The 27,003-nt window shown below is 38.2% G+C and overlaps 1 protein-coding gene across 8 annotated transcripts in view; it reads left to right on the top strand.

Moving 5' to 3' along the window:
- The window catches only part of PARD3 (par-3 family cell polarity regulator), a 479,965-nt gene that overhangs the window by 183,748 nt on the left and 269,214 nt on the right, over positions 1–27,003 (top strand). For 6 of the 8 annotated variants that reach the window (XM_086614468.1, XM_086614472.1, XM_086614469.1 and 3 more), the window contains exons 4-5: positions 5,766–5,944; positions 21,217–21,348. In XM_086614468.1, the coding sequence (XP_086470594.1) occupies positions 5,766–5,944; positions 21,217–21,348 (311 nt within the window). The remainder of the gene's footprint in view (positions 1–5,765; positions 5,945–21,216; positions 21,349–27,003) is intronic. The other 2 variants (XM_086614476.1, XM_086614475.1) reach the window with 1 other exon arrangement.

A 27,003-nucleotide genomic window follows, 5' to 3' on the forward strand; every position in this document is an offset into this window, starting at 1 on the left:
ATTGTTGACTATGTATCAGTGTCAAAGTTCAAAAAGAAGACAGGGAGGATACTCCCTGTAAGACTGCACTGAGTGTATTTCTTAAGAGAAATATGCTATTCTGAACAAGTTAAGACCAGGATAATATTTATAAAAATGAACAGCAACAAAGGATCAAGAGAGGCAGAGGTGAAGTCGTGCTGTGTAGCACTGTTTAGGGGAGAAACACTGTAATTTTCTGTGCATGAAAGGAAAAGGTAGTTTTGTAAGTGAACGGGAGATAACTAGTAACAGGAAAATAAATTTGGGGAAAATAATACAAATTAAGAAAATAATAAAAAATTCTGAAAACTTTGACCAAGTAATGAGTATTCACTTAGGGAAATGATGGAAATTTTTTATTAAGTAAGAGTTACTTGAAAGTGGAATGGATTCTAGGAAAGAGAAAAATACTGCTCTGGGCCACGAAGAGAGTGGGTGGTGTGTTACAGATATACTCTGCCTTTGCTGTCATTTCCAAAAGTACGTTTCTGAAAAGATCTGCAACTGGTAGTGTCTTTGCAGTGCTCCTGTTTTGCCTCCCTCCCAGCAGCCACTTCTGTATCGCCCACCTGGGTTTGCTTCTGCAGGACAGATGATGCAGTTGTCCAGAGAGTAGTTCTTTACCTCTTGGAACTGCTGAAGTTTTTAGTACTTTTTCTTTTCTAATTCAAGATGCCTACGTTTTATTTGCGCTGTTTTGTTGATTTTGTAGAGAAGTGCTGGCTTATGTTATCTGCTGCTTGAGTTTAATGCAGTTTGTAGATAAGTTCGCAATCAGCTGTTTTTTTCTCCAACTGTTTTTCTTCTATCTGAAGCGAAAAAGCCATGAAAACCCATGTGGTAGTTCGATTTACAGCAGCCTCAGTGGTCTTTGGAAGTTACCATTGTCTTGTCTCCATGGGTTTGCAAGAATGAAAGTTGAACTGATTTGGGGATTTGAGCTTTTGAATATCATAAGGGATGTTTGGTTCTCACTATGTCCAGCTGAATGAGGATCTGAGCTGAACCTATTGAAATTGGAATTGAAGCCTGGGGAGCTGTGCTGGTGTGTGAAACTCAAGGCTAATCTAAATATTTTTTAAAAGCTATTTCAGTTAAATATAGATAAAGTCTTAACTTGTTGTTTCAAGTACTTTAAGCTGAAAGAAGTAGTCCTGCTTTCCTGAGCCCCAGGATGACCCTGATTCTTCCTTTCTCTTGAACTCCAGATGAGGATTTGAGTGGTACAATGAGCTGGATTGGTGAAACAGGCAGTAAAACTGTTGAGTCTCTGTCTCCTGTCCCTAGACTGGTTTCTTGATGCCGAGGGAGGCTCTCTGTGCATATTGTGTATACAACACACCTCAACGTACAGACATACTTACAGGCCCACTTTCAGAAACTCTTGTCTAGTTTGAGCAACTTCCTTGTTGAAAGCTACTCTTTCCCACAGTTTTTTTTGTTTTGCTGAATCATTTTCCCAGAGAAGACTCTTGAGTGTAAAGGAGGGGATAAGTCCTGTAAGGTCTATTCATCAGTCATGGGCCTGAAGTACCATGTGAGGTGACCAGAAATGACCATGAGACCGTTTTTCATTCGTGTGCCTTAAACTCACTGCACACCAAACCGTGCAGTGTGCCAGTGGCACTGAGGAGCTGAAACACCAGTTGAAATCTTCAGAGTAAAATTGTTTTGGCTTTATAGGTGTGTATTTTTCTAGTCATGCACTCCAAGCTGACATCTGAGAGGAAATTGGTATGGGAAGGTATGTATTAGCTCTGCTCTTAGACCAGCACTCTTTGTCTTGAATGCCTGCATGCAGGACGACGTATTCAGCTTTATGGATGAAATTTGCTAGATCCTCAAAAGCTTTTTTCTCGGGAGCATATTTGAAAATCAGAGAAGGTGATGACCCTTTTAAAATAAAAATGGAATTGCTGGCAGGAAGGAAAGGTACAACTCTGTGTTCTTAACATTTAAAGATGGTTATAAAATGTATATTGGCTGTTTTTATAATTTATAGTGAAACTGTTGTTGCTTTTAATAAAATGAGACTTCCAGTCAGAATTTCATGATTATGAATGTGAGCATTTTGTTATCTGGCTTGGATTTATCCTACAAATAACCATTTTCTAGCAGAACTGCGGCTATATACATAACTTAATGGGATTCTCTGTCACACATAATTCTTTCTGAAGTTATAGTGTTGGACTCATTGCTGAATACTTCAAGTCCTTGAATGTGGCTCAAGAACTGAGTTAGTGGTAACTTTCATGATTTTTAATTTAATTTTTCCTTAATTCTTAGACTTTTAAAACTTCCTATAATTCATTAGATTTACTGTTTCAAGTGCTTATTTAAAAGGCACCTTAGCTGCAGAAGCAAATCAATATTTACAGTGCATTAGTGCCACAGAGAATTTGAAGCCTTGTGATTAGAGTTCATTGCTGTTTTATCCACTCTTCAAAGAAACCACAGACTTCAAACGATATCAGCCATCATCCTGGAATCAGTGACATTGCATCGGTCCCATGCGTACATCATCTTGTGGTTTAATTATTAAGTTCCTTTCCTTTGATTTTCCTTTTAATATTTCAAAGTATATCCTCTTCAAATCTATGAATTCACGTAAACTAGAAGATTGTAACCAACAATATACTGGGAGAAAAATCTGTTCTATATATTCTTTTTTGTTGTTATTTTAATGGACAATATCAAAAGCAAGTTAGAACGGTCTCAGAATAGAATTGGAGAGAGAAATACAGGAGATTATATTTACAACCTGTGGTTAACATAGTGTGAACAAGATTTAATTCTTGGATTAATACCTGGAGTGGTATCGACCATTGCCAAGCAGCAGAAACTAGAGCTAGCTCCATGTGCTTGTCTCATTCCAGCAAAGGAAAAAAAAAAAAAAAAAATTACCATATCTTTAAATTTCTAGTTTAACGTGGAATTACATAGATCTCACACACTCAAATGATTCTCTTTTATAATTCACTTTACTCTGAAGTTTGGTTAGCAATACAAAGCACTTTTCCTTATATATGGGACCATTTTCATAAGGAGAGACTGGAACTGATCATGTTCTATCATTGTATTGATAGAATACCTTCTCCGCTCCTGCCTCAAGATTTGGAGAGGTATTCAGTAAGCGTCTGAAAATACCTCAATAACTAACCTTAATAAAATTGAACGGGTCATGTTAAAGGTTCCTCAAATAGTTTTTGCACAGAAACATCCCATGTTAGTGTTTTCTCTGGAGCATATTAATATTTGGGAATTCTGTTGCATATAACTTCCTGTATTGCGAATTGTCTCTGCTTTTTAGCATGGTGCAAACTCTCAGATTTTCCCTACAAAGCAAAAGACAAGGCAGCGATAATTGCTCGCCGCTCTCCAGAAGTGCTGCCTTGAGTTCCGGTTTCTTCTTTTCTTTCGTTGTTGGCAGTTCTATCTTCTCTTCTTACAGAAGTTCACCCAACTGAACTTTTGTTTTCTCAAGTAATCTGAAGAAAGTGTAAAAATACAAGAACATTTTGCTATCACTGTGCTTATGTATAGATACACGAGCATAAGGAGCAAGTGAACTCATGTTTGAAAATTGTAATTCTCTGTTGTAGGGTGGGTAGCCGAGGCAAGCAGGGTAATATGCATGGGTTGCTGCTTGGAACAAATATAGCTTGGTATTTTTCTTAAGTGGCACTACATACTACAGAGCCGCTTTCTTGCCCAGGCTAATCTAATAAATGAGAGCGTACGTTCAGGGCTAAGCCAGCAGCACAGGCACTGCTGCTAATGGGTCACTTCATTACACTTTGTGGGGCCGTGGCCGGGACTGCAGCTGTGCCACCTTTGTTACCGAGATCTTGTGCGATATGATAGTGTACTTTTATTGTATTGGCTGTGTAGGGTGAAATGAGAGGCTTTGCCTTCAGCTGCCTCATGGAACTTGAAGTAGTTGAAGACAAGGCAATCAAAGAAAAACCTTCTGTTAGACTTCATGAGTATATACCAAGTAGTCAAAATCGAAGTAGAATTGACCCAGACCATAAATACTTTTATGCGTAATTAAGGTGATCTTTCCTGAAATATTCTTTCAATTACTTTTAGTTCTATTATACACATATATAGGTGTATATACATATCTATGTGTATAAATGTATGAATACATATTTATAAAAGAAAACATTTTATTTGCTGGAAGTTAACTCTGGTGAATATCTTTGTTATGAAAATGAAAAAAATAGGAAAAAGAAATAGTACAAAGTTGTGGGGAAGAAACATTAATTAATTCTTTGTTATTCTTGTTTACCAGAATGAATTTTTACCAGAAAATAAAGCGACTGTTTTGGTGTTTGTTCGTGTAACACTTGTGCATATCTCAGCAGCATGAGTCCTAGTTGATAAAATATTATCTCACATTTCCTTGTGGGACATGACTTACTGTGTTTCTCAGTGTCTTTATAATGCCATGCAAAACAAGATTTTTTATTTTGATATTATTATATGTAGCATTAACATGAATATATTGTAAAGCTCAAGATCAGTCATTTAACAAACTCCTGTCATTGTGTTTCCTGCTAGTATTGTGACTCCTGCACCTTCAGCTTCCTCAGGAACTGTTTCATCAAAGCATTGAAGCATAGTCCCAGTTTTCATTCTCATCTGTTGCTGAGCGTGCCTTTCTCACTGACTCTGCTGCTTACATGTCATCGCTTTCACCTTTTCCTTTTCCACTTTGCGTTCAAGGTTCCCAGTGCAGCCGTAAAGAGAAATACAACTGATAAATCACGTCCCCTCCGTTCTGATGCTGAGTGGGAGAGTGCTAAGAGGTCGCAAATACAGGCAGTGAAACTTCTGTTTGGGCAACGAGACGATAGATGTGTGGATATTTGTTGTAGGGTAATAAATGAAATTGGAAAAAATTAAGTTGTATTTCAAGAGAAACTAACTCTAATGTGCCATCAAAGTTTCCAGAAAGGATTTGACCTCTACATATATTAAAAAACCCTATCTCTTTCCAATCAGTCTACCTGCCTGCTGCATTGTTTATTACTAATGAAATATTTTTCTCCTGTCAGTCATGCCAGCTGGAAGGCTAAGAGAATCAGGGTAAATCAGCACAGATCTTGTTTCAGCTGTCAGAAAGAGGCAAAGGAAGAATGCAGAATAGAAAACAGTCACTTCCATAAGTTTCGAGAGAGAAATGGAGAGTATATTTTAGAAGGCGAGGAAACTGCGTTTCGCTGCAGAGGGCCTGGTGTGCAGCTCCTTGCAAGCATGTTGTACTGACAGTGCCCATGCCCCAGCCATGGCAGTATGGTGGGGGACACGTTGTCCTAGTCCACCCCCTACTTTGTCACCAGGCTATTGAATTTAGGCATTGGGCTACTTGCTCTTTGAAATACCTGTAAGTCACCTTAGCCTTTTAGTTGTTCAAGCTTATGCTGTTTTCTTCTTTTACACAACAACCGACCGAGAGTAGCAATGCTGTGTTTGTACTTGTAAAGCCAGTGAGCTGTGCTAGGTTCAAAGAGTTTGGTTTCGCCCTCGTTTTCTCCATGTGCGGCCGAGTGGCAAGGCTGTGGTTTCAAGGAAACAGACCTTATCCTTGAGGAGCTATGCTGAGGTCAATAACTCTTTACTCTGTGAAACCACATTGGGTCAAAACCACCCATCCAGAGCTTGAAAAAATATTTTTCCTATGTGAAAAACATTTTAAATCTAGTCAGTGTTTATTTACTGTCTGTTTTATTCCTCAGATATGCCTCTTCATGTCCGACGTAGTAGTGACCCTGCACTGATTGGCCTCTCAACCTCTGTAAGTGACACAAATTTTTCTTCAGAAGAGCCTTCACGGAAAAACCCTACAAGGTGGTCCACAACAGCAGGCTTTCTCAAGCAGAACACCCCTGCCGTACCCAGTGGTCATGAAAGAAAGGTATATTTCTTTCCCCTCTTATCCAGTAAATGACAAACGTGCATGAATCTTGAATTGTTTTGTTCTTCCCTCACTCACTCTTGGTTTAAACTTGTGTTTTCTGACCTTGTCCACCAAACCCCATCATCAGCAGAGGAATGTTTGAGTTGCACACATATCCTGCCCTTTGGAGACTCAGTGATGCCCACAGCTGGGGTTCTAAAAACTTGATTTTTGCTGTTAACTGTAATTGAAGCTCTGATTACTCATTACCCTGCAAAGCAGGACCTAAATGCTGTTGCGTGTTTTCTTTGAATGCAAATAGGTCATGTCTGTAATGATTTTTACTGATCTCCATAGAAGTCCTAATGTCAATGAATAATCTGCATGCCCTCAGCCACTCTGGTGCTGTCTCTCTGGCATAGCATTGTTGGTTTTTACTTTCTGAGGCACTAGTCAAGTAATACAGAACAGAAATTGCAAATGCTGTCTCTCCTTGATAACATTCTTAAAACTAAAACAGTGAAATGTAGAGTGAGTATTTTTTCCTTCATTTTTTCAATATGATTTCAGTATCTCTGCATGAATTGCATTATTAGCTAGAGAAGTCAGCAGGAAGCTCTCTTCTCAGTGCATTATTGAAAAAAAAATTGGACGAAATATTCCCTTTTGTACAGCTCCCGGCATTGCCCATAATTATGATAGTAAGTTGCAGACAAACTCAAAAGGAAAAACACATGTATATTTTCCAGTAAAAATTAGTAATTTTCAAAGAAAGTTGCACTTTCGGTTACCATTCTGACTGCACAGTGCAGAATCCTGTTGGAAAATATGCAGCTTATTACAACTATTGCATTTTTTTTCTTTATTATTATTAATTCTGTGTAGCATTAAGTGCAAACTAGATTCTGCAGCCAGGACTCCCACCCCCCAAATAGAGAAGTCTTTACATGCTGCTAATGAACTGAACTATCTTTGGTGGGCTTGTGCTTTCAAAAATGTCTATAAAAGCACAGTGCTCATATGCATTGAGGTCCACATTCTTACAGAGGTGTCAGTTTAACATGATATTGTTAGGTCTCTACTTGATTGTGATTTTAGGTAGGTAATGAGATATTTTCTGTCACTTGTACTGGTGTGGCACAGAAGTGCATGTTGTTTTGAAAAATACCTTTTTCACTATTCTGATTTGGAGAAGAAAAATGATAATCTATTTGAAATTGTAACATTTTCAGTTAATTTTTCTGAAATCATAATGAGACTGCACTTCATTACTCCACTAGCGTAGATATGGAGGGCCATGCATAGCATAATGAGATTTCTTTTGAGTGTCTGAAGTTAGCAGAAATTGGAGAGACTTGAACAGCAGCTAATCTTTCACACTAGTCTTCTTGCATCATTAGTTGTTCAGCATGTACTTACTCTTTACTTTGGTGAAAATATTTCATGTCTACTGGAGCATGGTGACCAAACTGGAAAGAAATGCATGTGATCTCATGTAGGTATGGGAAGCAAGGCACAAGAGAACATTAAATCAAGAAGATTGGAAAGAGCTAGTGTAGGTTAGTTAGCACAATAGATACTGATAATTTCTTTTACCTTTTTTGCACACTCTACACATGGATCCCTTGAATAAAGCAGATCCCTGAGTGCATTATTTTTAGTAGGTAAGATACAGTAAACAACTAGAATTAAATAATAATTGCTTGTACAACATGTGTTATGAATTAATCCCAAATTCATTTATGCTAGACTGTGTTATTTTTGTGTTTTCAGCATCTCGGTTTCTTCGTGTGAGTCAAGATTTTGTAGTGAATCCCATTTCTCTTAGGAACATGTATTAAGAATTCTCCTTTCCTTTCCCAGTATTAGCAATAATTTCATTTGTAGTATTGTTCTAAAAGGTGCATTTTTGAAGTCTCTGTCACCGGATGCTTACCAAAGTACTAACACTGAATTTTTACCAACATATTTTGGTTATCTGAACTATAACAAGTCCTCACTACTTTTCTTATGTTAGGTTGTTTTCTTCAGCTACTCAGATAACAAAAAGAGATGGCTGTGCTTTGTTCCAGACTTGTTTCGTTGATTATAGATGACACAGACGTTTCAAGCAACGCAATGAGAACAATCTTAATTTTCTGCTCAGTGCATTGGGCTTGAGCACCCATATATCTTTTGTGGGCGGTTGACACTACGTAATGTTTTCACTGCAGTTCTCTCTCTTGACAGCACAAGAACATATGTTCTTGGGCTGAGATTTGCAGCACAGTTGTAGATTAGCAACTTTGCCCCAGCAGTATCTTGCAGAAACAAGAAAAGGGTTTCTGGGAGAGTTGCCAAAAGCTTCATCCACCTACTGACTCTAAGAAGTGACATTACTTTCAGCCCGTCACCTCTAAAGAGAAATAACTGACAGGTAGAAATCCTGTCCAATTTTGGGAGGAATTAGCAGAGGGAAACTGCATGTATCTGGCAGAAGGGATTTATTTCTCGAGGGCAAGAGAGAGAAGACTCCTTATTGGTGTTTGTTTCATTTGGATAAGAATTTAGAATGGCAGGAAAACGGGCAGATGCCCAAGACGAGATGAAATGAAGGGGTGGGAGTGCTGCCATGCACCGAAGACTGTGAGGAGCCAGGACATATGCCAGTAGTTCTGGGCAAACAAAAAGGGAAAAGGGTACTGGGGAAGAAGAAAAAATGTGGGATATTTGAAGGATCTTGTTGAAAAAACTGTACTACTATCTATAGTTATTAGGGTAGATGAAACAGGATGGCTGGCTCTCCTCTGTCCTTAGGGAAAGAAGAGAATGACCAGAGAGGGACAGAGTTTGGTTTGGAGAGGTCAGAGGAGGTCCTGCCCCTCTGGGGCAGGAAGGAGGAAGACTTGAGTGTATGTTGAACTTGAGGTGCATTTCTACTACAGTAAAGTAGGATGTTTTGGTATGAAACCCTTGCACTAAACTGGATGTGTTCTCTCATCCATTTTCATATCATCTTGTTGTAAAGAAACATTATGTTTATTGTCAGGATATCACAATACACTCCGTTTCCTTAGAACTGGAATCTCAATCATTTCTGGTTTCTGTCTTGTTCAGCTCTAAGAGCAACTTGAAACCAGACGTTCTGTGTCCTAAAGGTCTTATTTATTTGAAGAATTATCATTATTATTGGTTATTTACGTGTTATTGTAGTGTTGGTAACTGTAGTCAGCTAGGTAATTCCTGACCTCGTCCTTCAGTATCCTTCTCATCAGTCATCTCAACCAAATGATTAGGTCTCCTCATCTGTGCAAGTATTCACAAAATTGGCTCATGATTATCAGCAGCTTTAGTAGGTAAATTCACTTCTTGGGGCTTTTTTATAAACTGAATATTAAAATCACTTTGAGATACTTTTTTGTGTGTGAGAGACTCATCTATATTACCTAGTGACTCACGGCTTCACTTAATCCTGTCTCTTGCTTCCTTGAGCCAAACTAACGAAACAAGAAGAAATCTCGTAGTAAAAATACCTTCTCAAAGGCCTGCAGAAATACCTGATTTGCAAGCTCTAATTTTGTTTGAATTGTGTTGAACTGGACAGCTGAACAGATTGTATGCAGCTGAAGCATATCGTGTCTGCATTTTTCTACTGCAGGAAAATGGGTTTTGATATTATTGTTTTCTGAATAATTGTTAATTTGAGTCCCATTCTTAATAATTCAGTACCAAAGCCTGTTGGCTTAACTAGCTGCCCTTAATAGGTGTGAGGTGCATTAATGAAAATAATATTTCTTTTCCTTTAGATGTTTCTGTTACTGTATTGGAATAATATAAATGCAACAACCAGATATGTTGTGTCTTATAACGACTGTGAATTAATTATCCCGTATATTTTCAGTGTCGTTCTTTAAATTTGCATCTCCATTTGTGGTGAGGAATTGTATATCATTACAAATTAGTTATCTGCTTTGATCTTGCTTCTCTGAAAGACGTAAGGCTTATCTAGTTAACCTGCCTTGCTTAATGCAGGGATATACCATGGCTAACTGGCTTATGAAAAATTTCCTGCTGTGACTTTTCTGAATTTGGTTCATATATTGTTGCCTCAGAGATAACAGCATTGGTACAGCAGAAAGAAGTGAAAATGTACACTGAGAAGGAGAGCTCAAGAGAGAGCAATGAGAGAGAAATGATTGTGCATGAGCTTCTGTGCCTCTCTCGCTCCTGGGTTCACCCACCTGGAGCAAAGCAAATGGCATGCAACGTGCTCTGCAGGGTGTATCAGGAACAGCAAACACATAGCTGAGCATGCGTGGCACATCGTTTTTTATTTTTTGTTTTCCTCTCTTTTTGCCTTTGCTATTTAGTCAGCAGCCAGGTTTTTTTGCTTGTTTGTTTTTAAATGAGTTTGCCCATATATGTATTTTGAGGTTGAAAATAGCCATGCTTTGTAAGAATAATTTTTTTTTTTTTAGGATGTGTTTTCTTCCTACTTGCAAACCTAACCTTTTTGGGCTCTGTAAACTACAGAGGAAGAATTTGAAACCGTATGGGAGTGATCTAAGTCTCATCTAGTGTCAAATCCCTTACCTGTAAAACATTGTGTTTCCCATGTCTCTTCTTGCTGGTATTTTTGCTATTGAGACTGAGTTGAGACTGAGGAGTGCAAATTTTCAGATTGTTGGATTGTAGTTTTTTTATTTATGTGAAAAAATGCAATGCTTTCTAATCCTCTTTGTAAACAGAATAAAAAAATATTTCTCTGATGAAGTGTGTCTAGATCGGAGAAAAGCATGCATGTATTATATGAAAAGCTTCAACAATAATGGTATGTCAGTGTCAAAATCAGATTTAAAGTGAAAATTAGTTTCATTTAGCTTTGAGCCTTTTTAAACACAGCTTAGTGAAGTTTGTTTTATCGCTGTCACCAAAGACATGGTATTTCAATAGATTTTAACTATAATTCAGAGGATTGAAGAGCCCTGTAATAGAACTGTGTGTGTTAGTGTCATTTTATAGCCAGGCAGTCTGAATTGCAGAGCGAAAATCGATTAAATTGACTAGGGAAGACTGTGGACTAAAAAATTGGGCATCATTCTGGGAACAAGAGACTGAAGTGTTACTCACGCTTCTTAGGAACCTTCGTCTCTGGTTTGTGCTCCTGCAGAAGTAAGGTAGCGTGTACCAGATGTACAGGGTAAATGCAAAGAGCCTGACATCTCTGTCGAGTTTTAAACCCATGCATAATGAATGCAGCTTTCTGCTTTCAAAATAAAAACGCAATGTTTTAAACAGAAGTTTTGAAGGATTCAATAGCCATGAATATTTCTTCCTCCAGGTTTATTTAAGCAGGGCTTTTCTCTTTGCAGTGTGAGTCATGATTGTTGTCATTTCAGATGTGATTTCACGTAGACTGAGAGGAAAAGAGAATTAGAGTTGTCCACAGATGATGAAATAGAGTGTTTTAACATAGAAAATGTTATAGGAGAGAGATTAATGATTTTTTTTTTTTTTTTAAAGGAGTTACAAGCATCAGCTTTCTTTCTTTGTGATACTAAGTCATTGCTGGCAGCTTGTCACGTGATGATGAAATAGTTTAGAGGAATCGTACCCAACCAGAGTACAATATAAAATAAACATAGTATGTGTTATTTTTGTCCTGGGTAGTGTGTAAAATTCATGACATTCACAGAACAGCTGAAGTTGGAAGATACCTCCAGAGATTATCTAGTCTGACCTTCCTGGTCAAAGCAGGGTCAACTAGAGTAGGTTACTCAGCTCTGTGTCCTGTTGGGTTTTGAGTATATACATCTCCAAGAATGGAGGCTGTGCCACCTCTCTGGGCAACCTCTTCCAGTGTTCGATCATCCTTATAATAAGAAGGTTGTTTCTTATGTTTTGATAGAATAACTTGTGTTTCTTTGTGTGCCCATTGCCTCTTGTGCTTTCACTGGATACCATGAAGAAAAGTCTGACTTTCTTTAGCAGAGCAGCTAGTGATATTTTAGTGCAATAAAAAATCAAATCTCTGTGAAAGAACTCAAAATTACTGACTTTCAAAATGTGGAAACAAATACACTATTTCTTATCATCATCAGCAGGCTGGAATGAGAGACACAAAGTGACAAATCCTTGCCTTGTGCACAGAGAGGTAACAGCCAACATGCGTCACTCGATGCTGTGCTATTTTGTTTGCTGAGTAGTGTGCACACAGACAGGATTCAACTGCTTCCATCCAAAAGTCAGTCACGACCAGATGTATTAAGAAGCAGGGAAAAAGCCAACAACAAAACCAAAAATCCAAAGCGAAGGTGTGATTTTCTCCATCTCTTTTGTTGTTTTACCTCTTTTTGCTCTGAGTCGTCCATTTGTGGAAGCCCATCTATCAAATTTCCTCTCTGTCTACCAGAAGAGAGAGATTATTAGTGCAAGATGCTAGAGAGATCTGAGAGCTGGTGGGTTGTTTTCCATTTCTGCTCTGAGGCTGAGCAAGTCTGTTGATTGTTCTCAATCTTTCTTCCTCATCAGTAGCATAGGAAGAAGGTGTATTTTTCTTCCAGTGCTGTGCTGTCCCATCTCTGTCTCTCGGTGTGATGGGTGAGCAGTGTCTGGTCCGTAGGTGAGGGACATGGTGCTGCATCACAAGCCGGGGGTGCTGAGGAGGGTCTGGATGACTGAGCCTCTTACTGGCAATGAAGGAGTGGTGGAACGTGAAGAGGTTGTTTGACTTTTCACTTCAATAAATGTGGAGTACAGTCTCTCTTAGACAAAGTGAAAGCTATACTGAAAGCAGAAAGCTCTCAAATACATGGTATAGGATAATTGAAGTTGTAACTGACGGCTGACTTTTCCTCTGCCATTCATCTAAGTGAATGTGTACTTTGCAAGTTCCCATGTTAGAATGTTAATCTCTATTTCTTTTAATTTTTTTATGTTCTTGAAGCTCTCCCTGGGTTTGAGGGTGAAAAGCTCCGCCTGAAAGAGTAGGTTCAGAAAAGATTGACTAAGTTTTTAAGAAAAAAAAAGAAAAAAGTTAGATGTTCAGGTTTAGTGATATTTTTTTTTTAAGTTTAGAAACAAGTATATATTTCATTGGCAATAGTTGGGTCTGGGTTTTGACCTACTTTCACCTGTTTAGTTGTAACCCACAATTGTGCGTTTACAGTATAAACTTGTGGTCCAAGAGTTTGTGCAGATTCATATATTTCTCTGTCTTGCTGTCTTGTTCTCATATTATCAAGGTTGTGTATTAGTGCAAAGCAGGTTTGGATTTTGGCTGAATGTGTAGCTAGCAGGAAAAAGAAGTTTCAAGTCCGATCCAGGTTACAGACTGTGGTTCTCCAGTGTTGTGACATGAGCCTGCATAGTTTAAACAGTGATTGTTTCAGCCTTTTTTGGTGATATTTGTTGTATTTTTAAACAAAGTTATGTCATCTTGCTATAAATACTAATCACATAAGAAGACAAGGAAAGACAGTCAGACAACCAGGCAAAGTAGTCTCAGAATAAAATTCAGACCCATATGTGAAACTAACCTGTACAAAGGAGTAGTATAGCTGGGGAGGAGTTGATAAGCCTTAATTGGTGGGGAAGTTCAGCTCCAGCAAATACAGAATTTCAAACCAGGCATGCCTAGTCACTGTCTGGACTTATTTCTGTTATGACAAAACTTGGGACTGATGAAACAGATGACACTTAGCTTTGTTTTTGTTTTGAAACTAAGGTTTTGTTTCACAGCCTGAAAAAAAGGGGATGGTCATTCTGTGTTACCACCCAGTTTCATTGTCTCTTTATAAACGAGCTCTTCAACTCCTGTATGCAGATGTCCAACTTAAGAGCATTGTCTGCTCTTAAGAGCACATGGAGTAAAAGAAATCTGGACAAAAGCTCAAACTGTAAGATGGAGAATGATGGAAGCTGTTCAGTGTGAGGAAGGCCCATGAGAATGCAAGGAGCCGAAGGTGATGGTGCTGCTGGAACTCCGATAAAAGAGAAACAGGCTGCTACAAGCCACCCGTCTGGGACCTATTTGGGCTTTCCCTGCAGATCGCTGAAGAGATTCTGGCCAAGGTCCGAAATGAATTTGCAGATGGGATGAGGTGACAGATCCTTTGCTGGGAGCCTTGGGGAGTCTTCTGTCCGTGTTGTTAACATGGAGGAGGACAGTGGTGTGGGCAAGGGCTGGCAGAGGGGAGGAGCGGCTGGCTGCCAGTGTGTGAAGGTGCAGCCGCTCGCCATGGGCTTGGGGCATTGCCTTCATGCTTCTGACCTTAAATCACTGCTCTTGTCCATGCTCGTCAACGTAATGAAGAAAGAAGAGGGGGTGGAAAAAGTTTAATTAGTCTGAGAAGACAGAGCTGTTACCTCATCCTCTGGTCTCCTTTCTTCATTTCAGGACCACAGATCCAAGTTTATAAACATACAAACAGTTGCACCTTTCAAACTGTCATTTTAGAGGTGTGGACACCTGAAAGCATCTGTCCAGCACTTAAAAGGATACTGCTGGTGGTTTCTAAGATATTGTTCATTTCAAGATCTAAATGGAAGATCCTTGTGAAGTTTCCTGTACGCTGTCGTTTCCTGTAGCTCGCCAAACATATTTAACATTCTATTTGTTAAATCTTTTCTTCAGAGCATACTTATGAAATGAATTCATTATCGACTTTTTTTCCTTTCCTATAATTTAATTTCTTGACTCTCCCAAGGAATCAAATGAAGGGATGTTGACATTTAAAATAAACAAACAACTTTACACATGCTATTTCATCTAAATCCAAATTGACGTAAATCATTGTATAAATTTGGATATAAAAAAAATAGCTGGTGAAAATGGCAGGATTGTGCATAATTATATTATTGCATTTAGACAGATAGCCATTTAGATTCATACATAGCTGAATATACATAGAAAATATACCTAGAAACTCTTTAGAGACCATTAAACTCTTCAGAGGCCATTAAAGTGGCACGGCAAAAGAGAATATTTCACTTTAGTGAAAAACAGTAGAAGGGGAAACTGATTTCTAAGTATAATGTGTAGAGGAATCAGAACTGTAGCTTCATGACATTTTAAGTTAACTGGTTCATTTATTTTTCCTTAAAATAAAACTATGGAAAGCCATGCCTTTTTAGTTAAGAAGCTTACAGAAATAAAATCCAGCTTCTGAGTTATAATTACAGAATATCAACTGCCATATGTTATTTGAGTTATTTTGCATTATCTTTCTTGAGGTTTTGTTGTGAGATTAGTAAGTAAAGAGTGAATGGAAGAAGCAGCTTCTTCCCTGTCCCTCAGTCTGAAAAATAATGATATACACTGCCTGGTAATTTCTGGCTTTGCATGTATACGTGCAAAGATCATGACATGTTTGATTTTTCTGTTGTAAACAAAAGAGGTCAACAGAACGTTTTGAATAGGCAGTCTCATGTTTTTTAGTTTGCTCTTAATTTAGCCCATATTCTTTGACACTAAATATTTAGATATAACACTGCATGCACAGAAAACTGTCCGTTCATCATGTCCCATAGTTGCTTTTTTTTTTAAGGTCAGGCCTCACTTGTCAGTCAAAGCGTAACAAGGAATATATGAATTGGAATCGGACAACTATGGAGATTTCTGAGTGTAAGGTGATATAACTTAAGCAGAACACCGGCTTTTCAGTTGTCTTTCCCCTTGTTGGCATCTAATGAGCTATTGTCGATGCATAATACATTAATTCCATTCACGGAGCTGTAGAGAGGGTCATTTCTGAAGATGAATCTTTCTGAAAACATCAGAATGAGTGCAGAGTGGTCATTCTCATCTATTTTCATCATAAATATGGTATGCAAGTTCTTTATTAGACTATTAGATTTGTATCTTTTGCATCCTAAGACAGTTTTTACCAGTTGCTGTAGATAACCCATGTTCTGGGTCAGAGCTGAGAGGAGGCACAAAGCTGTGATAATTCTTTAGTGAGAGTCCTCTTCTACTTTACTCCTTGTAGAATAGCCTAAGATCAAAGGTTCCTCATGTTGGATGACCAGAACCAGTTGCTTCTTATATGTGTTAGATGGCTAGACTGTATCTGGTTTATGGTAGCTCCTGGGGTCATGTTCTTCAATACAACTCAAAAAAATGAAGCTTTGAAGCTAAACTGTGGAGTGATAAAGTAAACTGGATCTACTGAGAAGGAAAGGAAGCACACCCAAGCAGTAGTGTTAGATTCTTAAGATATATGAATATTTATAACGAGTGACTGGTACAATTAATTTTGAGGTAAACTGTTGAAATTTGATACAGTTTGTTGAAAAAGCTGATGAACACGAGAGAACGGTTCCAAATCTGATCTCTATGTTAGAAGTTTTATTTGTTTTAAAAGTGAATTTCTATTCGTTCAATACATCTATTGGATTAATTCATTTCCCTTATGTAGTGTATTTTCCCTGCAAAATAGACGTTATTTGTGTAGCCTTCTTTTTGTTTTTGGAGAAATGGAGATCCAGTTGGTCTTATCCCTCATTTATTTGTCTGAGTCCAGTTAAAAAAAAAACAACAAGCAAACAAAAAACTCCAAGAATCTGCTTACTAGACCTTTGAACAGCGTGGAAAAGGGGAAAATATGTATATTACTGCATTTATAAACAGATGTTTCCATCAGACAGAGAGATATTTACATAAACTATATGAAGGTTTTGTTAATTACAGCTTTTAGTGTCCTGTCTGAGAGTGACACCAAACTGTTCAGGGTCTAACATGAACATAGTGGGGCACAAAAAGAAAGAAGAGCAGCCTTTATAGTGATTCGACAACAATAAACACACTTGTAGACATGAATTTGCTGAAAGTCTGTCAAATGAAATTATAACCTCTAAAGATTAAATGAAGCCTAATCTCTCATCAACATGGACAAATCCTATCTTAATCTGAGACCATCACAAGGAATCAAACACAGCAAGCAAGAGAGCAAAATAAAAGTCAGTTCCCAAAACGGTCTCTCTTTGTGAAGATCCTAAATGAAAGGTGGGCAGTTTGCTGTAGAATTAATTAAAGTGAAAATTCGGTTTGAATCTCCTTCCAGAGAATGACATTAAAGAGATCTTCAATCCGTTCTACTCCTGCTGTATGGCTATGTAGTATTAAAAAAAACCAACAAACATACCAAAATTGACACACTTTACATTAGCCATATAGGAGGGGAAAACAAAGGGGAAAACCCAACTTCTTCGCTATTTGGAAAGTGACCTAATGGCAAATGAGATAACAGTCAAGGAAGTGTCACCACGGTGTGTGGAGTACGTTCTGGGTTGGGTTAGTGGTGTTAGGAGTCTGTAGGGGTACAGCTGCAGGTTAAAATCACTAGTGAGTTTATGCACTGACAGACAGTAATTGAAGTACACAGATCATGCTAATGCGCCATTTCATCTACAAGCTGCAGAGTCTTTGAAGAGGAACTTGTTATACATTGCAAATCATTTGAAATTAGAAGTATAGCAAAATTGCTTCATTTTTCCTGTCCTCTTTCACCTAGCCCTCCAGCAAAGCCCCACAGGGACACCATGCTGTACGAAATCTTAAGGTGTTAGATTCTGTGTCCTCATTAAAAGTACTGCAAAATGCTGCTGTTAAGTGTAGTGGTAATATTGTGACTTGGCAGTTTTGGTGTTATATTGATCAATTTCTGTTTCAAACATGATAAAGTTGATGTGGCCTGTGGTCCCCAAAGATGTTTGGGAAAGAAACTTTTTTTTTTAAAAACATAGGGCATTTAATTGTAACTGATGATGTGTGTCAGCCTCAGTCCCAGGAGGGCTCAGAGCTGCAGCTCCAGAAGAAATGAGAATTCCCTGTGTGACCCTGATGGCTTCTGTACCATGAAATCTTTTTCTTTGTGGTATTGAAGTTAAAAGTGACACACACCTTTTCCAGTCGGATGTTGGGAGCATGTGTGTTAATGATAGATCAGGCTGAATAGAAATAAAGCTTTCTAGGTTAACACATACATATTTTATAAAAAATCTCCAACATATATATATGTATGTGAAATAGCAAAAAACATTGCAACTGGTTCAGTAAATCCCAGTGTCTAAGCTGCAGGGATGTGTTTTTCGCCTCCACCTCTGTAGTTTATCACTGATGTTATCTTTGAATTAGACTTGGCAGTAGCAGTAATGGAGGTCCCTGCATAGGTGGGGTTCCAGGTAGTCAGCAGCATCTTAGGGTTTTGGTGTGTAGCTGTCTGTGAGAAGGACTGTGTGCGACTGTGTTGAAAGTGCTGGTCTGTCTGCTCCTGGTCTAGCTTAGTTCTTGCCCCAGTGCAGTCACCGGTGGGGTACAGGGATAGCCATTTGCCAAAAAGCAATGACAAAAAAAGCAGAGGAGGATTTGTTTATGGCCAGTTGTTTCTCTAATGTTTCATTGTTATGCTAACAGCAACATAGAATCATAGGGACCTTAAAAGATCATCTAGTTCCAGACCTCCTGCCATGGGCAGGGACACCTTCCACTAGACCAGGTTGCTCAAAGCCTCATGACTCTGTGTGTGATTGCAACACTGATGAAGTATTTTATTCCGCTCTGATAATATCACTATTTTGAGCCTCTGAGAAGCACTGATAAACACAAAAAGTTACAGGAACCACATCTCTACTGTTCCAGCTTTTACTTCTGCTGTCAGAAAAATTGCTGCGTCACTTTGATGCCTTCTGAATAAAATGAACTAGTAAAATCTAAGCAGGAGAAAGACAATCTTCTACAGAAGTGGAAACAGCAGAAATATTTCAGTAGATGTGATGAATATACTCTTCTGGTCAGCACAGATAGTACTAGGAGTAAACTCCTTGCAGAATTCTTGACATTAGTAAAGATGCACCAAAAAGAGGCCTAATTGAACTCTTTTAGCTTAGATATTTCACTTATAACGTGTGCTGTGGCATTTAAGACTTTTAGAGCAAGAAGTTCCAATATAAACTCTGCGCAATAAGACTCTTCTCTGTGATTAAGATTGGAGACTTAGCATTGGGATGATTGAAGAATAGCACATGCCTTAATGAACTTTTTTTCCTCCTTTCTTGCTCTTGCAAAAACTCCTGTGCATTCAGGTAATGGATGTTGAGTGGAGAGACATTTTTGTGTAGTATAGACAAAAATATATTTTTAAAAGACTTAAAAAGTTTATATTGAAGATTTTAAATATGAATCAATAAAAAATTGAGTTATCTATAAGTACAGAAATACAGAAAACATCTTGTTACATAGGAGGAAATTTCTATTCATTCAGACAAAGTGATGTTCTGTCAGATAGTGAGTTATTGTTAGATGACAATAACTCATGTACCAACTGTATGTTTTTTTTTGTGCATAAAATGATGGTTTTTTATTTCTTTGTCAGATTTTGATTTTGTTGTTATAACTTTCCACCACTTTGAACAAAATAAATTGTTGTTTTGGCTTTAGGAACTGTGCCACCTCTGTCACCAGAAGAGGAGAGTTAAATGAGAGAAGCAACAGGAAAAAATCAATTTGTACACACCATTTCCTGGCTTTTATGGCTCTGCTAAGGAACAGTTGTGCAAAGCAGCGACTGACTTCAAATGTGCCTTTCTAAGCAAGAGACTGAGCAAGTCTCTAGTTTGATGTGTGGTTAACCACACTGGAAAACTGGATTTTTTTTTCAGTTGCTGAAAGACACAAGGTTCTTACTTATTCGTGGCAGGGTAAACTGATTTATGATGGTGACTTTTTAGGCTGGTTACTTGTGCAGGCATATTATTACAAGGTTATCTTGTACTGTTTGAATTCAAGCTTTAATGTCTTGAAATGGAAGACTTATACTGTAAAGTCTCTTTCAAGAAAATAAATTGTCATCAGTTAAGAAAGCTTAAGTTTGATATGTCTGTGAAAAGACTGCTCTCACGCAAGAAGCTTTTGGAAACTGTGCTACATATCACAGTTATAGAGACCTGAATTTCCTATCAAAGCTTGTCATACGCTTACAAGAAATAAAGTTGTGAAGGACAGTTGTAAGGGAATTGATGCTATAGTCCATGTTTTAGAATATTGGACTACTACTGTGCCAGACCAAAGAAATAGCAATACATTAAATAGGGAAAGGAAATACTCATACTGATGGAATGAAGTATTGATTTAGAAAGGGTCAAAAATCTGCTGTGTGTTATAAATAAAAAAAAAGAGAAAAAGTTTTTAGCTGTGAATGTACACTGGTGTTTATTTTTGTACAGATTTTTGAGATTCTTAAAAGTGGTAGGGTTGCAAAATATGCAGGACTACAATCCTATTTTATTTGATAATAAATGACTATAACGAAAAAAGATACTTTCTCTAAATGATCTGATTTGGCATGAGGATAGACAAACATTGACTGGAAAAAATACTCTGCTTCTGAAGAAAGGATACTTAGAGTGTATTTATTAATTCTCTTTTGAAAAGCTAAGTAGAATTTCAGTTTCATATATTATTTCAGTTGGAGGGAGCTAACCTATGTAAGTTATCAGTAATTAATTTACTTTGAGCTAAGGGTATCTGCCATCATTAAGGATCTGCCTCTGTGTTTTTATTGGCTTTTAGTGATCAAAATAAGTCAGGACTAATCATCTTTAGAAGCTGAAGAATTTGTACAGCTTGTGGGAAGGATGTGAAGACAAACTCATCGATTACAAAAAAAATATCTTTTTTTTATCAGTTGCAATGGGGTTACATGTATCTCCATCAGCACAATCTCCATCTGCTGCTGTTTTACAAATGTGACTGTATTTGTATACCTTCAGGCAAACCAAACAAAGCATTATTATGGAATAATAATTCAAGTTTTGAACTCTCTAGAATGCTATTCTACTCTAAAGGACAGTGCCTGGAGCAGTGAGACAGCTTTGATTGTAAAATCAATTACATACAGAGACTTGGGAAAATTATATTGTGGCCTTAGCTGTCACTGGATGGACTGTTGCATGGTATATTTGCTTTTGGTGAGAACGAAACTAAGGAGCCTGGTCCTCTGAAAGCCTTGCTGGGTATGTACCTGGGAAGTCTCTGCACTAGAGGTTTGAGGTTGGAAAAGAGAGGTAGTGAAGCACACGTGGGTGTAGGAGTTACAAACCCCACCGAAGGTTGTGGTTGGGCTTCACTGCCGTTAAGGAAGGGGAGCTCTTGCAATTGAATGGCTGGGCAATCGCGTGGTCCTTGGGTCCAGCCGGACCTGCGTTCTCCTTTGTCAGTCTTCCTTTTGTATTCATTTAATAACCAGCTGCATTGTTAATGTGCAAGGACTGGTTGTTTTTTATAAGACACTTTTTTGTTTCTTTTAAACTAGAAAGATGAAAACTACAGAAGCCTACCACGAGATACTAGTAGCTGGTCTAACCAGTTTCAGAGAGACAATGCTCGTTCATCGTTAAGTGCCAGTCATCCCATGGTGGACAAGTGGCTGGAGAGGCAAGAACAGGTAATATATATGTGTATATATATATATTACTTCATCAGTCTAATCTTAATGCTACTCCAAGCTATTATGAAGTGTATTCTCATGTGATATTGACTCTCTAAGCCTGATAGAAGCACCAGCAGTATGCTGACTAGATTTGTATGCATTTTCTTCTGCTTCCAAAAAACCTGCATTAAGACTGAAATGGGCAGCTGCAAATTACTTCATTTTTCAGTCATAAACACATTTATATAGTATGTGGAGTGTTGCTGTTTCTCACAACTGATACCGACAGGGTTGTTTCAATTAGAGACTATTATTTTGATAAACATTTGCTGTTGAAAGCTAATAATATTACTACAGAATAGCTAAATGTTGGTCAGATTTGGCATTGCACTTTTAAGTGCTTATTATTCTTTACATTGTAAAATATAGTAATTAGAAATTCGAAGACAGCTTTATCATATTTATTTAGTGTTCATCTATACTGCTTTTGATCTTGGGCCCTTTTGAGATATTAAGTAATACCAGCTTGGTTTGTTTTATTAATAAGCTGGTAGTCATAGAGGTTTAAAGGTTTGAAATTAAAATTACCTAGCAGTCACTTTATGTATTTGTATGTGTTTGAAATTTTCCAAGAAGTGCCTTCAGATGTATAATGAAAATGCTTCTTTACTGTGCAAACTGGAAATACAACAGGAAGCTCATATACGGGATAGTGCATATGTAGGATTATTACCTCATTTTTCTTTTTTATACAATGTGACATGAAAACATTGAGGTTTTGCATTGAACATAAATGTACAAGTTTTGTATTTTACAGCAATATGGTATAAACCCAGAATTTACTTTATACAGAGAAGCTTCAAAATGAAATTTGCCATTTGACACTTCCCAAGCTTCTTACAGTGTGCCTTGTCAATGGAGGGAAAGGTTTAGAGTCCAACACTGAGCTGGTGTCCTGGGACTGCTCTCCTTCGCCCACAAATCCCATACCAATATTTAAAGTCCAGCATTGCCAAACCCTAGGATATTCCAAACATTCTTTATTCAACTCCATTCTTAGTTAAAAAGGAGCTGAAGTAATACCATGGAGTTTAAAAACCTAAACCCCCCCCCAAATATGAACTATCAACTGTTTTTGTATGTTGTAATGAGCTGCAGATTCATTTAAAATTATGTTTTATGAAAAACCTCTGTCTTTGGCCCTTATATATTCTGCTCTGCACATTTAATGATAGTGGTAGTTCCTTTACTATTTTCCCCTCAAAAGATGTAGTGTTAGTGTGGATTAATTGAGCTGCTGCCTCTGTATCTGCTTGTATTGAAATGGGAAGCTGGTGCCCTGATTCGAAGGCATCTCCTGTGACGGTTCTTCTTGTTTGATGTTTTTGAGGCAAATTTCCATGCGTCATTACATTTTCACCGCAGCAGTTAGTGAAACTGTTGTCTCAGCAAAAGAAGTTAGATTAGGAATCTTAATAGTGATCATCTTACAAAATGTTGGGTACATGAATATTTTAATATATGGCGTTTTTCATTAAGTTTTGTGCTGATTTTGGTCTCTGAACAGCTTAACTAGTTCAATTTATTCACCAATTAGGTCAATAATTGGTCACTCGTGGTAGTCTGGAAGCGTATTTGTTATCTGAGTTAACTGGTTGAAGTCTGAAATTGCAAATATCATGTTTTTCCTGAGCAAGTTTTCTGCTTTTTGTTTTTATTTGTTTGTGGTGGCAGTTTTTGAGAGAGAGAGGAAGGTATATGCAGCTTCATTAACACAGGATCCTTTTGCAATTTCATATCAGCAGGATAATTAATTAGACTGAAACCTAACAAGATATGCAAGGAGAAGAAAGCCTGTAGTGAGAGTGGGATGCAGCACAGCTCTTCAGAGAGAGGGAGGGAAAGGCCTGGCAGGGGATGGAGTAGCTGCAGACAGAGGTTCTTCCACTTTTGTTGTGGTTTTAAGCTCTTATCTTTTTCAGTATCCTCTGTGGGCTGTTTGTTTCCCACTGATTAAGCCTTTCACTTCTGTGAAGAAGAAACTCAAGTGAAGAGGTTGCTATCTGGTATAATCAATTCGTTTAGCAACTTCCAGTCCTGCTCCTGTGTGCTCCCCCCAGCTGTACGTGTATAAAACGCAGCAGACAGTAGATCTGGCACCAAGGGCAAGACAGTGTCAATGCCAAGAAACCTCTAAGGCAGAACCCATTACAGATACCAGTGGTAATAATAGTCCTGATCTAACCAGTCTTTATGGCTCTTTAGAGGAGATAGTAGTAAACACTGGATTCATCTTGGTTTCTGAGTCATTTAAGGTATTCTGGTTGTATATGCTGCCTAGCTGTATCTATCTAAGGATTCTTCCCTGTTAGTTCCAGAGCCCTCTGGTTGTCCACAGGGCAAATGATCTGTGCATTTCTCAGAAATTTTTGGTATTTCTCAAGCCCATGATGTAAGTTATGTGAAACTGTTTGTATCAAAGTATCATTTCACCACTATGAAGCCAAAAATCCAGATACGATTTCAGAATATGTTTAGAAAGTTAAGGACTGTATTTTTTACTCTGTCGCTCCATTATTTCATTATTTTCTGCTACAGATTACCAAGTACTCGGAATAAAATTTTCAATCTTTAATTCTGAAATATCTTAAAAAGAAAAAGTTGGGTTTTGTTCTTCACCTTGCCCTCCACAGCACTTTCTTTTCCCCCACAGCAACCGAACTTTGAGGAATAGCTGAAAAATCTTATTTCCTCTGAAATTTATTCATACATATGGAAATGCTACTTTTATTTGAGAAATGCTTTTTCCTTTAATTCACCTCAAGACTTGCTCAGGCCCTGATCAAATCTGGACTCATGCTGTTTCATACCAGGGAGACATGAAAAGAGAACGCATGAAAGAGTTAAACTTTTCACCAATTCCTTAAGTTTAAGTACACAGAAAGCTTTTCCAGGGTGGTCATTTTAGTTTCATCAAGTTAAATACTGGAACTAGCAGCAAACAAGGCACCTTGAACTGAAATAGTGTATTCCTTGCTCTGCTGGTGAGGCCTGTTTGGCAGAAGGACTAAGAGGAACGGGCTGTACTGTACATTGGGAAGGGGTGCGAGAGCACTGGGAGAGGGATATTCTACAGCGGCACTTCTTAATTATGAAGTGATTGAACAAATTTGCAAATACAAAGAGATTGGCTCAATTAAACTGCTATGTAAATATACATACATATATATATGTAGGATCTATATTTGCCACTGCATGAAAGCAAGGTAGGAGATGGAGTAAAATTTCGTGATTGTTACTGAAGAACAGGTTGGATTTCTAAAATCCCAGTAGCTCTCTAGTATCTGGGATTGCTATCTCTGGCAAAATCCAAAGATTAAAGCAACTCAAATGTATTCTGAAATGGTAAGAGAAGTTGGTTACGATTGCTGTCTTCTTGAGTAGAAATGTGCTGTACGGAACACTTCCCCATAGTTATTCTTGTTTACGACATCTGTCCATAATAGTCTGGTACAGTTTCTCTGGTTCCTTTTTCAACGAGATCAGACGTGCAAGTAGCATATGGTCTTACATCTCCAGCTGTAGAGTACCTGCCTTCAGCTTGTATTTTGAGCAAAATAAGGCCTGCTTTTAATATCATTGAATATAATCTCTTAAAACATTTGGATGCTATAAATTAGTGCGTTTCAGCACAGTCAGTTGAAAAAAAGTAATCAGAGCTTCAGAGGTAGGTTGGTGAATTTACAACAAAGCTCCTGCTTCTGTTTTGTGCCTTAATGTAAGAATAGAAGGCAGAAATACAGCTCATTTGTTTTGTTTAGTTCTGAATGTTTCATAGTGGTATAGCTAATGTATATAAATATTTTTATTTTCACTACTATACCTCTTCCATGTTTCTCCTGTCTGACAGGTGTATTTTGGCTTTTGTTTCTAGGTTTTATTATGACTGTAACTACAGTGGAAAGGTCTGCAACTTCTGTGTTTCATGGCCTGGAGATGGGGAGGCTTGGGGCTTGGGCTCATCTTGTCTCAAATTCCTCACATGCAGAGGCTGAAACTGCAGTAAAAATTGTTGTCATTAGTAAGGAGCTATGCTTTAAGATTTGGAAAAAGGATTTGCTAGGCTTCAGTTGGAGGAATAATTTTTAGCTGGTTATCCATTACTCTGTACAACGCCAAGATAGAGTCTCGTTGCTTTCCTCTGTCTCTGAGTACAGAGACAGTTTGTCTCTTTTAATAACAACCTCAAAGAACATAGAACCGTGACAGTGTATCGGTTGTAAAATACAAAGACGGTTTTAAAGCTTGTCATATTCCTTATAAAGAATTTCTGTCACAAAGTTGGAGCTCTAGGCCTAATGCAGAGGCCTGTCTCTTTTTGGGAGGTCTCCAGTGGATTGTCCCATACGAAGGGCAGGAGGTGTATGAGTGTAGCCAGGAAGCTATCCAGGGATTGTGAAACCAGGCAGGACTCTCTTGAGGCTGATCATGGGAGGAAAAAATGTTACCAGCTAGTGAACAAGGCCACGGCTCATGCAGTTTCCTTGTTTCTGCTGGTAGGGCTATGGGATGTGGCTGAGGAAGGCATGGCTTGGTACTTGACTTAGTATTAAATAATTGACCGTAGCTATACCTATGGGCAGGTAGAAGCAGTGACTAGTGCATTGGTTGAGGATTCACTTAAGGTTTATGTTAGTCAAAGAGCTGATCAGAAGATCTCAAGGTGCCCCTGCAAGAGTTTAAAGTGTCCCCAGTCCCATAGCCACTTGCAAATTCAGCTTTTTTACTAATTGAGACGGGGGTTCTTGGCTGTGTGATCACACAGCCTTCCACCTGGTGGAGTTGTCAACACCTTGAGTGCTACAGCTATCTCTTCTCTCTTTTGTACTATGAAGAAGGCGAAGAGCTTGATTTGGCCCAAGAATACTTTCTCTTAGCTGCTCTTGCTACAGGTAGTTAGATATTGACTGCTCTGTTTCTTGCTGTATATTGGCAAGATGTTAACTCCTTCAGCTCAGAAACTCAAATACTCCAATGAAATGTAAACTATAAGGTGACCCTCCACTCAGTGGGAAGAGGGCGGTTGTGTCTCAGCAAGGGCAGTGGATACATCTAGCTCTGAGCCAGCCAGATGCCCTGTCTGGCTCCCAGAAGAGCAACTTGACATCTTGGAGTCATTACTAAACACAGGTGTAATATTATTTTTCTTCTTTTCTTATCTTTTTCTTTGATTAATCACACCCTTGGAATATTTTTTTAATATATGGTATGGTCAAAATTACTGAATAATTTCTAATAACCTTTGACTTCCCAAAATATTGTAGTGGTATTGGGTATCATTGATCTGTACGTGACCACAGTTAAGTGATTATTCTGTAAACTTATTTCAGTGTTCTCCCTGTGTTGTCCTTGTTATTATTAGAATAAATGTTATGCATAGTGAGCTCCAAAAATGAGAATCCTGTGTTTCGGTGTTATACTGTGAGTACCTACATAAAAATATCCAACCCCCTATTGTGTAGTACTGGAGTCTACACCTTGATCAAATCATGTGTGTAGTCAGCTGGGTCACTTCCAGGCTGGACCCCGCTGAGCTGCTGCCAGGGACTGAGGCTCTGGTGGCTTTTGAGGTGCCCAGTTCCCACAGACACATCTCAGGCTGGGAAGACT

The sequence above is a fragment of the Tauraco erythrolophus genome, chromosome 7 (genome assembly GCF_009769465.1).
Source record: "Tauraco erythrolophus isolate bTauEry1 chromosome 7, bTauEry1.pri, whole genome shotgun sequence".
Lineage (NCBI taxonomy): Eukaryota > Metazoa > Chordata > Aves > Musophagiformes > Musophagidae > Tauraco > Tauraco erythrolophus.